The 13,391-nt window shown below is 39.8% G+C and overlaps 1 protein-coding gene across 1 annotated transcript in view; it reads right to left on the bottom strand.

The window, feature by feature from the left end:
- SLC39A9 (solute carrier family 39 member 9) overlaps nt 1-13,370 on the bottom strand; it is a 50,472-nt gene extending 37,102 nt beyond the window's left edge. The window contains exon 1 of the mRNA XM_001500384.6: nt 12,297-13,370. Within this exon, the coding sequence (XP_001500434.1) occupies nt 12,297-12,392 (96 nt within the window). The 5' untranslated portion in view covers nt 12,393-13,370. The remainder of the gene's footprint in view (nt 1-12,296) is intronic.
- Nucleotides 13,371-13,391: the final 21 nt, after the last annotated feature.

The raw sequence follows: 13,391 nt of genomic DNA, 5'->3' as shown, positions 1-13,391 counted from the left end.
CTTGGTACCCACTGCTTCACTGGCCCTAACGTCAACAAATATACGAATGTAGTGGAAGCTCTTTAGAATACTTGTGCTGGGAAACAGACCTAACACATGCCTTATAAGTGTAACTAGATCAAGAATTTTCAGTGGTTAACTGATTTGGAATTTACGCTTTGGCTCAAGGGATGTTCAAGTACATATAATAAAGAACCATAACAGGATTCCATCATAGAAAATGTGAGGCAATGCTGTCATTTGTCTCATTAATGCAAATATCTTAAATCATACCTATATTTTTCCAAGAAGCTCAAAACCGTGTTCACCGTTTCAATCTCCAGCAAAGTGATATAAAGATTATTTATCCCAAATAACTTTTATCAGCTTGGTAAATGTCTCCTAACCTTCTCATGGTGACCAATACTACAGAGGCAACACTTCCGAGGAAAAGAAGACTCAGTAGTCAAAAAAATGAGCATCATTGCCATGGACTGTAGTTTCAATTTTTGCTTCTTAAAAATTTCTTAACTACCTAAATCATTTTAGACACAACCTGATTTATCTCAAGCACTAGAGATGTGTTATTTGTATAGCTGTATTCTTTCATACAACTTCACAACTTGGAATTCAATCTCAAAACTCTAAATGTCAAAGTTAAAATGCTGACAGGTTCTTTCCTTTGCTTATGGTAAATCACTTAAATGAAGAACTACAAATTCCAAGCGTAGTTCGAGATGAAAAGAGAGTTCCCACAGCAATAGTTTCTGTCAGAGAAATAAAATATCTGCTCAAGAGAGGCATGAACTGTGCAATGCCATTGGTTTTATGTTCTCTCATTTTACAGTTTCACAGCTGTAGCCTGACTGAGCCGAAAGATTGACCAGACGTATTAATTAAAACAACAGCTTGTACTCAATGCCATTAACTATCAAGCGCAAAGCTTTGAAGTCAGTTTAATTTTCTTGGCAGACACTAAGGTAGTTAAATGGTTTTTCTTTTCTTGCTCTTACAAACAGTCAATAAACGGTTTGGTTCAACTAAATATAAGCCACTAATTTTAAAAGCTTTTAATATTGAAAATAGTTTATTTCAATTCCCCTTGTATCATGCTTTCTTTAGTACTGAAAGCATCAACTATAGTTTCCTAAAAAATTAAAGATATATCTCTTGTTATAAGACTGATTCCTTCAAAGCTCTAGGAACCGAAGAGATGAAATATCGTCAGGCACAGAGGAATTCCTGTTCAGGCAACAAAGACTTTCTCCATCTTCTTATGAACAAACCTGCTTCAAGAAGGAGATACTTTTTTTTTCTTTTTTAAAGATTGGCACATGAGCTAACAACCGTTGCTAATCTTCTTTTTTTTTTTCCTGCTTTTTCTCTCCAAATCCCCCAGTACACAGTTGTATATTTTTAGTTGTGGGTCCTTCTAGTTGTGGCACGTGGGATGCCACCTCAGCATGTCCGCGCCCAGGATCTGAACCAGCAAAATCCCGGGCCGCCTGAAGCGGAGTGCATGAACTCAACCACTGGGCCACGAGGCCCGCCCCCCGAGATACTTCCTAATGTTATTTAACTACTACATTATCTACTGCTGAGTGTCAGTAACAGGTAATGAAGAAAATTTAAACAGGAACTTTGTTCTTGAAGTCCTTGCAACTGAGACAAGATGCTGAAAAGCCTCCTGCCTCTAAGTATCAGCTGTGCGACCCTGAGCAAGTTGAGTGTCCTCCTAAGAAGGGGCTGCGACAACTACTCCTGTTATCACGTAGCAGTACAATATTAGCACACTCAGCACAGAGTATTGTCGTTGTTAGTTATCCTCAACATCACCAGCAGCACGCAGAAATTGGTTCTAAGCCCTCCCCTGCAAAAACAACAAAACAAAACCCAGAGACTCGGGTAAAGTTTCAATGAACAGTGCTACGATTTTTGCCATTTTGCCAGGGGCATAAAGGCTTCCCCTTTCCCAATTCATTTGACACGGAGGTAACAACAAGCAATACCTTATGAACTCTACTTCCTCCAATCTTGGAAAACAAAACTAATTTGTTTTTCTTTTTGTATAAGTCTTTTCTCAACATAAAAGAATTGAACACCAGTGGAAATCCCACAGGATTGTTTGCTGTGACTACAAAACAAAAGCAAACAAAAACCTACTGGGAAAGAACCTAGAAAAGCACTGGCCATAAATATCATATTATTAATATATAAGAAGGTCAATTGAACTGAGAAAAATCACAATAATAAAAACACACTTTTCCCTATCAAATTAGCAAAGTTTTAAAAATTAACAATGATAGCATTCAATGTTTGTGAGAATACAGTGTCATTTGAATTTATTGGGAAAAAATGCATTAAGAAAACAGGTAATATAGATTGAGAACCTTCTTAAGAACATTTATGCCCTTTGATCCTGTCATTCTACCCATGAGGAAATAATCTGATATATATGGTCATAGCATTAGACACAAAAATATTCATTCAACACTATTACCATGACAAAAACTTAAAAACAAATTAAATGCATAAGAATTTCTGTACATAAAATAACTGAATGAAGACATTAAAACAATGCCAAGAACACGTTTTTAGTAACAAAAGAAGATGCTTATTTTATAGTATCAGGTCAAAGAAGAGAAAATGTAAAATTACACATATGCCACATAATCAACCATGTTAAAAATGCAAAGAAAAAACAGAACAGAAAGGAAAAAAATGTTGCTACTGATTCTCACTGGACAGAGGCATAAGAGATCATTTTATTTTCCTTTTATAAATCATTTTCTAAATTTTCTATATATTTTCTAAATTTTCCACAAAGAGCCTCTACTATTCGGCCAGGTTTTAAAAATTGCTTCTTCATTTAATTAGAGGCTACATAAATAGTGGCTTTGCACTTAAGTAAATGTTCAGGCTCAGTCTCCTCACCTATAAACAGGACAAGAATTCCTTTTTTTTTTCTGCTTTATCTCCCCCAGAAGCCCCCTGGTACATAGTTGTATATCTTAGGTGCACGTCCTTCTAGTTGTGTAAACAGGACAAGAATTCTTTCCTTTCAAGGTTACTGTTAAAATGAACACAGAACTTGACACATACGTTGACACTGTAGCTGTCATTATTCATTATTGTACTGTGGATGGATGAGAGAGCACAATGCCTTTAACATAAACATAGAGATGTTTTCCCCTTTATTAAGTGGTTCTAAACAACTGCACTTTGAGGTTTTCTAATAATTTGAAATGTTTTCCAGTCTCCCCCTTGTTGTCATGCTGTGACCTATTTCCTCTACTTGCTTCCCCTATCCCTTCTAGTTTGCTGTTTCTAGTTTTCAAAGAGCTTAGAAATCAGATAGTCCAGTCCAGAGGTTCTAGATTGGCAACTCACAAACATGGGCTGTTGACCCACACAGTAATGTACCAATATTTGAATTAGTAGCCAAAATGTAAAATTCAGAAGATTTCATATATAAACGCAGATTTCCAGCTTTTGAAAAGTAGGAAGATTTGGCAACACCAGGGCTGGTGTCATCAAACGGCACATGCTCTTCAGCCGCCCACAGTTCTCGTTGCTCCCGAATGACTCCCAGCACTGACACGGAAGGTCAGCTGCCCTGTATCAGGACACTTGAACTGTTTTATCTTACTCCAGGCCTGATGCACTGTTCAGCCTCAATAGTTATTTGATTTTATGAACCATTACCCAGTTGTATTAGTCAGGGTCCAATCAAGACAGAAAAATTATAAAATAATTTAAACAGGGAAAGTTTAATATAAAGAATAACAGGGTTGGGGTACAGCCACGTGCCGCATAATGTTTCAGTCAGTGATGGACCGCATATACTATGGTGGTCCCAGAAGATTAGTGCCATATAGCCTAGCTGTGTGGTAGGTGGGACCATCTAGGTTTGCGGAAGTATACTCTATGATGTTCGCACAATGAGAAACTTGCCTAATGACACATTTCTCAGAACTTATCCAATCGTTAACCATGCATGACTGTAATAAGAAAACAGCTAGTATGAGAGAACTCTAAATATAAAAGTAGCAGATAAAAGGGGCAGTGATTACCCTATGACCGAGATAAGAGTGCTCAAAGGTCCCACGAGGGCTGAGATCCAAATCCTGCTGGAGAGGGCATGGCTGAGGCTCAAGGAATGGCTGTAAAAAGTTCGGGGACCGGTTCTGACTTGGGCAGGGGTAGGCTCCTCACACCAAGCAAATGCTGGGACACCAGCTGGGCATCCTACAATTTAACTCAATTCTAACACTATCTACCTAGAGACAGTGTCCGATCCCACAGGTTAAGGGCTCAGTCCTACAAGAAGCCAGTGCTTCTGACCGACTTGCTAGATTGGAGGTTCCAATGACCCCCTTTTCTTGTGTTTAATTTGCTAAAGGGGCTCACAGGACTCAGAGAATCATTTTACTTACTAGATTACTGGGTTATTGTAAAAAGATATAACTCAGGAACAGACAGATGGAAGAGATGCATAGGGCAGTGTATGGGGAAAAGGCGCAGAGCTTCTATGTCCTCTCTGAGCTCGAAACTCTCCCAGCACGTCCACGTGCTCACCAACCCGGAAGCTCTCGGAACTCTGGCCTTTTGGTTTATGAAGGCTTCATTATATAGGCAAGATTGATTAAACCCTTGGACATTGGCGATTGATTTAACCTCCAGCTCCTCTCCCGTCCCTGGTGGGACTGAAAGTTTCAACCCTCCAATCACATGATTGGTTCTCCGGGCAACCAGCCCCCATCCTTAGGTTACCTAGGGGCATTCCAAAAGTCACCTCATTCACATAACAAAAAACACCTTTAGGGCTCTCAACACTTGGGAAATTCCAAGGGTTTTAGGACCTCCATGCCAGAAACGGGAATGAAGACCAAATATATATTTCTTATTATAAATCACAGTATCACAGCAGAGAGGTTTCTGTGGTGCCACACTGGTGGAACTTGCTGGAAATCCGCACTCTAGGGTGTCAGGGAAAGCTGCTCATGGCAGAGTCTTACTGGAGAGAGACTCCTATAAAACTGCCTTGGGGGTGCCAGTCGGAACTACTGACTGCTGGGTGCTGTTGTGTTCAGCAGGAGTCTGGGGCTTGAGAAGCTGCCTGTAGTGCAGGAGACAGGCACTGGAGTAGCCTCGCTGGAGGCTAGAGAAGCCACGCACGCTGCAGGAGGCTGCACCAGGGAAGCTGGACACTGGGGAGGCTGCCTGTGCTACAGGAATTCGTGCCAGAGAAGTCACCTAGGAGCCTGCTGAGCAAGCATACCAGAACCAAGAAGGAAAACCTCCTCCTCTTACAATTTCTCTCCAGTATCCTCTATTGACAAAACTCGACATCGTGCCAGCTGGCAACGGAAAAATATTTAAAGGGTCCACATCCATTTTTGCAGAGTAGTCAATGAAGAGTGAAGATTTGGAGCTGAGAGGCAACAAATTGATAACTGGCATACTAGCCTACTAGAATTACATAAAAAGGCACTGAGTGAGAGCCAGGACAATAGGGAGCAAGTAAAATGCTTGCTCTTCAGGCTATTTAGCTAATCAGACTTTTCTGGTCCTTTAGATTAATGAGGTTTCTGGATGGACAAGTTCTACACAAGAAAGGTGCTACCAATATTCTTCTCCTTCATCTCCCTTATTACTAATATTTATTAAGTACTTAATATGCCAAGCATGTTCTATTATAATCATGTTACAGATATTAACCCACCTAATCCTCACAACAACCCTATGAGGTAGGTACTTCTATTATCTCTACTTTACATACAACTCAGGTATAAAAAGTTCAAGTAATTTCCCTAGGCTCACATAGCAGCAAATGGCGGAGCCATGATCTAAACCCACACAGTCTAGGTCCAGAATCTATACTCTTAAGAATTATGCTACACTGCTTCTCTATAAAACCCATCTCATTGTTTCATTTTATGCTTTTAGCACCTGTTTTCTTCTGCCAATTTGCCTTTGTCAAATGCATAAAGAATTAATAAAAGGTACATACAACAAGGTGCAGAAGCCAGGGTACAATTTTTTGGCTAATAGAAAAATGACCCCCAGATAACTAATGGGTTTGCGATAGATACTTGATTCAATTATCTGGTAGTTAACCCCAAGACCCTATCACTTAAAAATCCGTATAATTGAGGTAGAAGAATTTCCAAACCAAGTGACACCTATTTCTATTTTATTTCAATAAAGTTAAGACATCGTGGGGCTGGCCCTGTCGCCGAGCGGTTAAGTTCGCGCGCTCCGCTGCAGGTGACCCAGTGTTTCGTTGGTTCGAATCCTGGGCGCGGACATGGCACTGCTCATCAAACCACGCTGAGGCAGCGTCCCACATGCCACAACTAGAAGGACCCACAATGAAGAATATACAACTATGTACCAGGGGGCTTTGGGGAGAAAAAGGAAAAAAACATAAAATAAAAATCTAAAGTTAAGACATCGAATATTAGAGCAGATTCAAGGAGGATTGAGATTTTCATAATCCCATGATAAATTTAAAGAAATACCTGTACTCAAACTTAGCATTACTATTTGTTACCTGGAGTTCCAAACTGAGCTACAGAGGATCTTAAACCTTGTTATCATTCAACAAAGACACATCTAAATTCTTCATTTAAAGGAGAAGTTAAGACTGTCACATACAAAAGCATTCTGAATCCATTTCAGGTCTTCTTCCCTCAAAAAGGATGTCAATTCTTCTTTTTTTTTTAAAGATTTTATTTTTTTTCCTTTTTCTCCTCAAAGCCCCATGGTACATAGTTGTATATTTTTAGTTGTGGGTCCTTCTAGTTGTGGCATGTGGGACACCGCCTCAGCATGGCTTGATGAGTGGCGCCATGTCCGTGCCCAGGATCCGAACCGGTGAAACCTTGGGCTGCAGAAGCGGAGGGCGTGAACTTAACCACTTGGCCATGGGGCCGGCCCCCAGGATGTCAATTCTTGAACAGGACAATTTATTATTGACTAAATTATGAAGATATCAAATGTGAAATTAATCTTGGATAATTAAAATAGCAACTGCTTCAGATTCCCATTTGGCAGGTGTTAATTTAAAGGGCATCTAAGACATAGTTCTTTCTTATAGGTTTCAATGGTATTTGGAAATTGATTACCTCTGTAGTTGCAATTCTGCTACACTGTCTAAGGCATGAGACGTACTGTGGAAGGGAAATGTTAGTGATGTTAAAGATATTCTATTCCTTACTTGGGGAGCTTAAGGGATAAAATGTTAGCGGTGTTAAGATGTTCCTAATTTGGGGAGCTAAAGGTGTCAATTTAGATTCATGATATTTTCATTTCTTTGTTACACAGTGTTCATCAGGAAAAGAAATATCTAATGGTCAAGTGCTTTAGACTGGTAATTAAACTGACTTAGTTTCAAATTCCACCTCTACCAGTATTTGTGACCTAAGCCTGAGAATGCTCATGTGTAAAGTGAGGTTTAACAGCATCCCCCTCACAGTGTTGTCCGGAGGATTTACTAAGATAATGCACATCAGGGCCTGAGACACAGAAGGCGCTCAATAAGCTTAACTATTATTAGTATTATTATACAAATAAGTCTCAATGATGTTTATCCACATAATACCCTACAGAAAAAAAAGTTTTTCAGGAAAATAATATTGAATCAGATTGTAATTGATCCAAATTTAGTTTTATCAAGCAAAGATACTTATGAGACAATAACCTTATCAGACAATAATCTAAGGAAAGACAAAATTACTGATTGCTTTCCATATATGGGTAAATTACAGAGAATGCAAAGTTTAAAATGTTAAAGTTTAGAAACGAAACTCCAAAGAGGTGTAAAATCTTTTGTATTATCATAAGAGAATAAAAGGTTAATATCCCAGACAATGCAGAAGTCCTAAAAAATGCAACTTTGTCAAATCTATTTCAAAAAGAACCAATTGTGGAAGAAACAGCATACTGATCAAATTTGTTCTTTAGATACAAACCTTTGATTTAGTCAAAGCCGCAAAGACATTTATTGTGAATGAGTCAGTTACAGACACAAAACAAAACTTTAACACATGAAAAACAAAGTAAAGCTTAAAATGAGAACAAGGATAACGAAGAAAAGAAAGTTAAATACTAAGAAAGATACTCTAAGGCAGAGAGACTAGAGGAAAAGCCCTGGCCTCTCCAAACGGTACACTCATGGCAAACAGCACTGCCAACCCCAAACAAGACCTTTCCGATTCCAAACAAACTACTGAGATGTTTTCGAGATTAGAGGGGGCGTAGGGGGAGGGGAGGAGTTTACCCATTATCAGAAGTCTGTTCCATAATAAAAAGTTTAAAAATTATAATTCAGAATAATGAAAGTGAAAATCTTAAAAAGTTTTAGTAATCAGTAGTGGAAATAACCCTCAACGTTTTCTAAGGTTCTCATTATGTTCTAGATACAGCATTAAGCCCTGTGCTTCTGTTATTTCATGACATCCTCACAAAGATCCTATAAGGTCATTTAACAGAAGAGACTTGGATGTTAAACAGCTCGCTCAAGTAGTGACACTGATTTTGAACTACACTACCTGCCTCAGACAGTTCCTTTGGAAATTAGCACATTACTCATTACCTTAAATTCTTTATGGAAGAGTAGTAGCACTACTTTCGTCTGCATACTTACGGATTTATACTGTTTTAACATATGAAAAAAAGTAGCATTATAATCCAAACTGGTCTGCGACAAGAAAAACACGAAACTGAGATTTTCAAAAAAATTTATAGCAATACAATTATTATAATTCTAGCCTGTTAAATCTAATAACACTACATTTCAGTTTGTATTTTGTGTATCTTTTTTCCACTTCATTTTCTTAGTATTTCATTTTCACAAATATATTGGTCTGCAATGGAATAGAAATTAAACAAAAAGAAAAAGTGGTCATTTACCAGATAGTGTGAGGAGCACCACCCTAGGGCTCTGGTGCAAACATAGCTTGCTCTCTGTTACCAGCTCTGTGACAAAGCGGAGACATGCTCAGGTAAACAACAATCCTCAGATAATCAATCTAAAACCTGACTTTGGCCACCGTTTATATCTTAACCCATTCATCAATCAGAGCACGTCTAAACTGGGTTTATACCAGGTAATGTCAACTTGTAGGCTCCTTACCTACTTATGTAACACTTTCATTTAGAGCCAAAGAAAACTGCTCATGAACAAGTGAATCTAAAAAACATAAGACGGTGCTAAACTAGTGTCCAACTGCTTTTCAGACAGGACCTCATTCGTGTAAACCAAGCTTTGGCCTCCCTTACAAGTTTACTTTTTCTCCTTCCCATATAGTGAAGAAGAGTGCATCTTGATTATCACAGTGGCTTAAAAATACATTTGAGAAACAGACTTTTTTCCTTTGTTTTAGAAATCATTTAGGCAGGAAGGTAGTTACCTGGTCACAGGGCAAGGAAGTTTCAAAAGCACCAAGAAAGCTGGTGTAGGGGCAATAAAAGATGGAGAAAGTGACAGAGAAATCAATGTCACATAAACTTCCTGAGGGTCAGATATGGCAGGTAGACACCACTGCCACAGCAATTTCAGACTACTCGATTTCAACTCATTTATAAATACCAATCCTGACATAATTAATGGCTTTATTGATCTTTTATTCCTGCTGTGAGAAATTCTGAAGAAAAAAGTGCTGAATGACAAAGCAGCAGCTAGATTAATAACATGAATAAAAAGCATCTTTTCACCTAAATAAAAATGAACCATAAGATAAATTAGGTTTATCAGTCCTTTTATTTACAGTAACTCCAGTTCCTAAGAAAAGCTAGACTTCCTTAAAAAGGAAAATTGTTTAGCCAATGTAGGAGTCTGGGGAGCTATTTCCTGAGGGAGAAACTGGGCTTCCCAGCCTCCAAGAATGAAGTTTATTTTTTACAAATGTATCATCTTAATAGTGGTACAATACATTGGTGTATAATAACAGTATAATGTCTCTAAAGAGAAACGCTTAATTCCTAGAAGATAGAAACCACGAGTTGAATTCTAAAATGTCTTTGACTAAATTATACATAACTTTCATTTTTATTCTAACATCTCAAAATGCATTGTTTCTGCTGGAGTAATAAACAGATACTATGAATACTGACTAATAGCATTTTAAGATTTACTGGAAAAGACCACTTGATCATGAATTTAGAAAGCCATAAATGACATGTCATACTAATTATCTTTATTAATGGCCTGGTTAATTACACCTCTCATTTCACTGAAGGGAAATGTACACATGGACAAAAAGAAAATAAGCATGCACTTGCATCACTTATTATTGAGTGATTGCAAAAATCACTCAAGATAGTTTGAGAAAATACTGAAATTGGAAGAGTTCTAAGCATTTTATAAAAATAAAAAGTTTTGACAGTTTCTTATTTGAATTAATTATAATTCTTGATAAATGTTCTCAATAAGTTTGTAAATACACAAACCAACTTAAACCTCACAAATGTCAGCCCTAACAATGTCAATAATTTTGATGTAGTTATAAGAAAATATGGTTTAGGGGCCTGCCTGGTGGCGCAGTGGTTAAGTTCCCGTGTTCTGCTTAGGCAGCCCTAGGTTTACCAGTTCGGATCCCAGGCCCAGACCTATGTACTGCTTATCAAGCCATGCTATGGCAGGCATCCCACATAAAATAGAGGAAGATGGGCACAGATGTTGGCTCAGAGCCAATCTTCCTGGAAGAGGGGAGAGGAGTATTGGTAGCGGATGTTAGCTCAGAGCTAATCTTCCTCAAAAGAAAGAAAGAAAGAAAGAAAATACAGTTTATGTCAGAGGACAGACAGCAGGCTCACAAGGTAATGGGAAGACAGGTGGCCCAGATGATGGAAGGAGGCTTCACAGCCAGGAGGACCGCGACAATCTACAGCTCTCAGCTCTAGCCAACTGATGCCCTGAGGGAATACAGATGACAAATAGTAACAATAATAAAACTAAACACTCTGCTAACCTCACAAAGCAAGTCTGTGGCCGAGATGTGCTACGTAGGCTACTAGTTTGCTACCTTTGCTACAATGGACAGAGGGCTAAGAAGTGCTCTAAATCGGAAAAACCTAGATTCAAAAAACAGCTGATTCTAACACATTTCATGAAGTTGTCCAGGTTACATAATCTGAGTCTCAGTTTCCTCATCTATACCTCACTGACTTTTAAAAATGAAGTTAGGTAATGTACATGCTCAATAAAACTTAGTTCCATGTTATCCTTAGATGCTGATGGGTACGGGTAAAAAAAGGAATCAGAAAGGGAGCAGCAAGAACTCAAGCCTCCCTTCCACCAGGTGGTGGCTTTACTATTTCTCAAACTCACAATACCTGGTCCCATCTTCTTTCCCACCCACAGGCTATTTTCTTTACCAGCGATGCCTCCTCTTGGCTCAGCTTTCCTCAAGGCCTCCCTCACACCTCACCCATACCTCCTTCCTACTTCAGGCCAATCTCCTCTCCCTCCTTCCTTTGAAAGCACTTGCAGGCCCGGCAGGACTACTTTACTGCTGAGCCCCAGGGCCTACTCATGAAGCCTGTTCCCTCTGAAAGCAGAACTTTTCTCCCAAATCTCTGAGCACTGTGCATGCTGTGAACTCTGTGTGACAACCTGAAGAAACTATTTGCATTTTCCTTGAGCAAGGCTTTCATCTATCTTTCTTCCCCATTAGTTTATGTTTGTTCAAGTAACGATAAATAACCAAATTAACTCAAATGTCAAAACATTAACAAAAATTCATTTCTAAGCAAGAATTGAAAACAACTTTGAATACCTACCCCAATGCTCTTTCTTTAAAAGGAAACATGAGTTAAGAACAACCTAATTTAGGTTTTCTTACCTTCATTCTAACACAGGTATCCAAAAAAACCACCTTTCCTCCAAAACACTATGCTTGATTTTCTCAAAAAGAGAAGTTATATTGATTTCAACTCATATGGACAAATAGCACTGTCCATTTATATTTCTTGATAGCAGCCTGGAACCTTGATTCCTTACAACTTCTGGGAATCAAAAGAATGTTATGGTGCCTCTTTCTAGGAAAACGCACAGAGCCCCAAATTTTTGTACGCAATTTCAGGGGGTTCACAGTTCTCCAGATCTTCAGTGGATCTACCCACCCCGTTAACTCCAGTACTGAATATGAGGTTTGTTTCTATTGTTAAACGTCATAGATGTTTTTAAAACATAGGCTTCCTTAATAAGATCTTTAGCTCTGAGATCAACTGGGGAAGCAGCTTCCCTCTACAACCGTCACTACTTCTTAGCAGCCATCCTGACAGCTGACAAAAAATGGAGAATTTCTTACCTCCGAGAAATTAACAGCCAAGGGAATGATTCCAGCCACGTAACATCCCATCAACATAGCCAGAGACAGCAGACTAATGGAGATGAAATCATCCATTCTGCCCTCCTTTATTCACCCACCACCACCAGTCTACAAAATTTCAATGGCTTCAAAGGACGCTTGGGTTCTTAAACGCGTGTGGTGATTCCAAGAGAACAAGCGGACTTTCCAGTTCTTTCGTCCTCCCCACTAGCAGCTGGGTTCACGAGACACCTTTGTCTTGAACGTTCCTGGGAACAGCCCCTTTTTGCTGATATTAGCACCAGAGAGAACTTTCAGTAATCTTAGGTCCCAGCCCCTGGGTTTTCAGATGCCTGTCACTGGATTCCCGTGGGTTAACAGAGATGGGAAAAGTCAATGGGGAAAATATGCGAATGAGCGATTTCCTCACTTGTCGGAATGAAGGTGGCCACAGTGGGCCCACTCTCTCCACAAACAACGTCGCGGGTGGCAGCAGGAAAATCCCAGCGAACTTGTTCGTTCTCCCGAAGCCCCTATCTCCCGGGGAGCCCCACACCAGCGATCCCCACCAAGGCTGGGACCAGCCCACCAGCCCCGACAAACTCTCCTCCGAGTCTAGAATGGGAAAAGGAGTCCTGCCGGTCTCTAACAATGGGTCTTAGCGGTTCAGCAGCGAAGCTGATACAAAGCTGTCTGCCCTATACCCGGTGCTGCCCATATTACTCCACTCCGCTGGGCCTTGACCCGGAGCCACCGATACTACAGCTGCCATGGCCGCCAAGTGGCACCTCTTCTTTACATCCACTTCCGGATTGCTTCACCACCCCCTCCTTTATAAGGGTACTTCCGGGTTACAACCGACCTATGGCCCGTGAGTCTTATACTACCGCCATTTTTGAGTAGGGCTAGTGAAAGATGACTCGTGTCGCTGCCTATGTCTGTGATCACCCTGGCCGTATGTCTAATAACGAGAGTACAGGAGGCAGCGTCTTGGAAAAAAACGATTCTTTTACAAGTTCCGAAACATACCCTGTGCGGCTCATCGCCCTTATCCAAGATGGCTGAGGCAGAGTCGGTAGCTGCTCTAGCTGCCGG

Source organism: Equus caballus, chromosome 24, assembly GCF_041296265.1.
Source record: "Equus caballus isolate H_3958 breed thoroughbred chromosome 24, TB-T2T, whole genome shotgun sequence".
Classification (NCBI taxonomy): Eukaryota; Metazoa; Chordata; class Mammalia; order Perissodactyla; family Equidae; genus Equus; species Equus caballus.
This window is presented reverse-complemented; position numbering and strand designations above follow the sequence as displayed.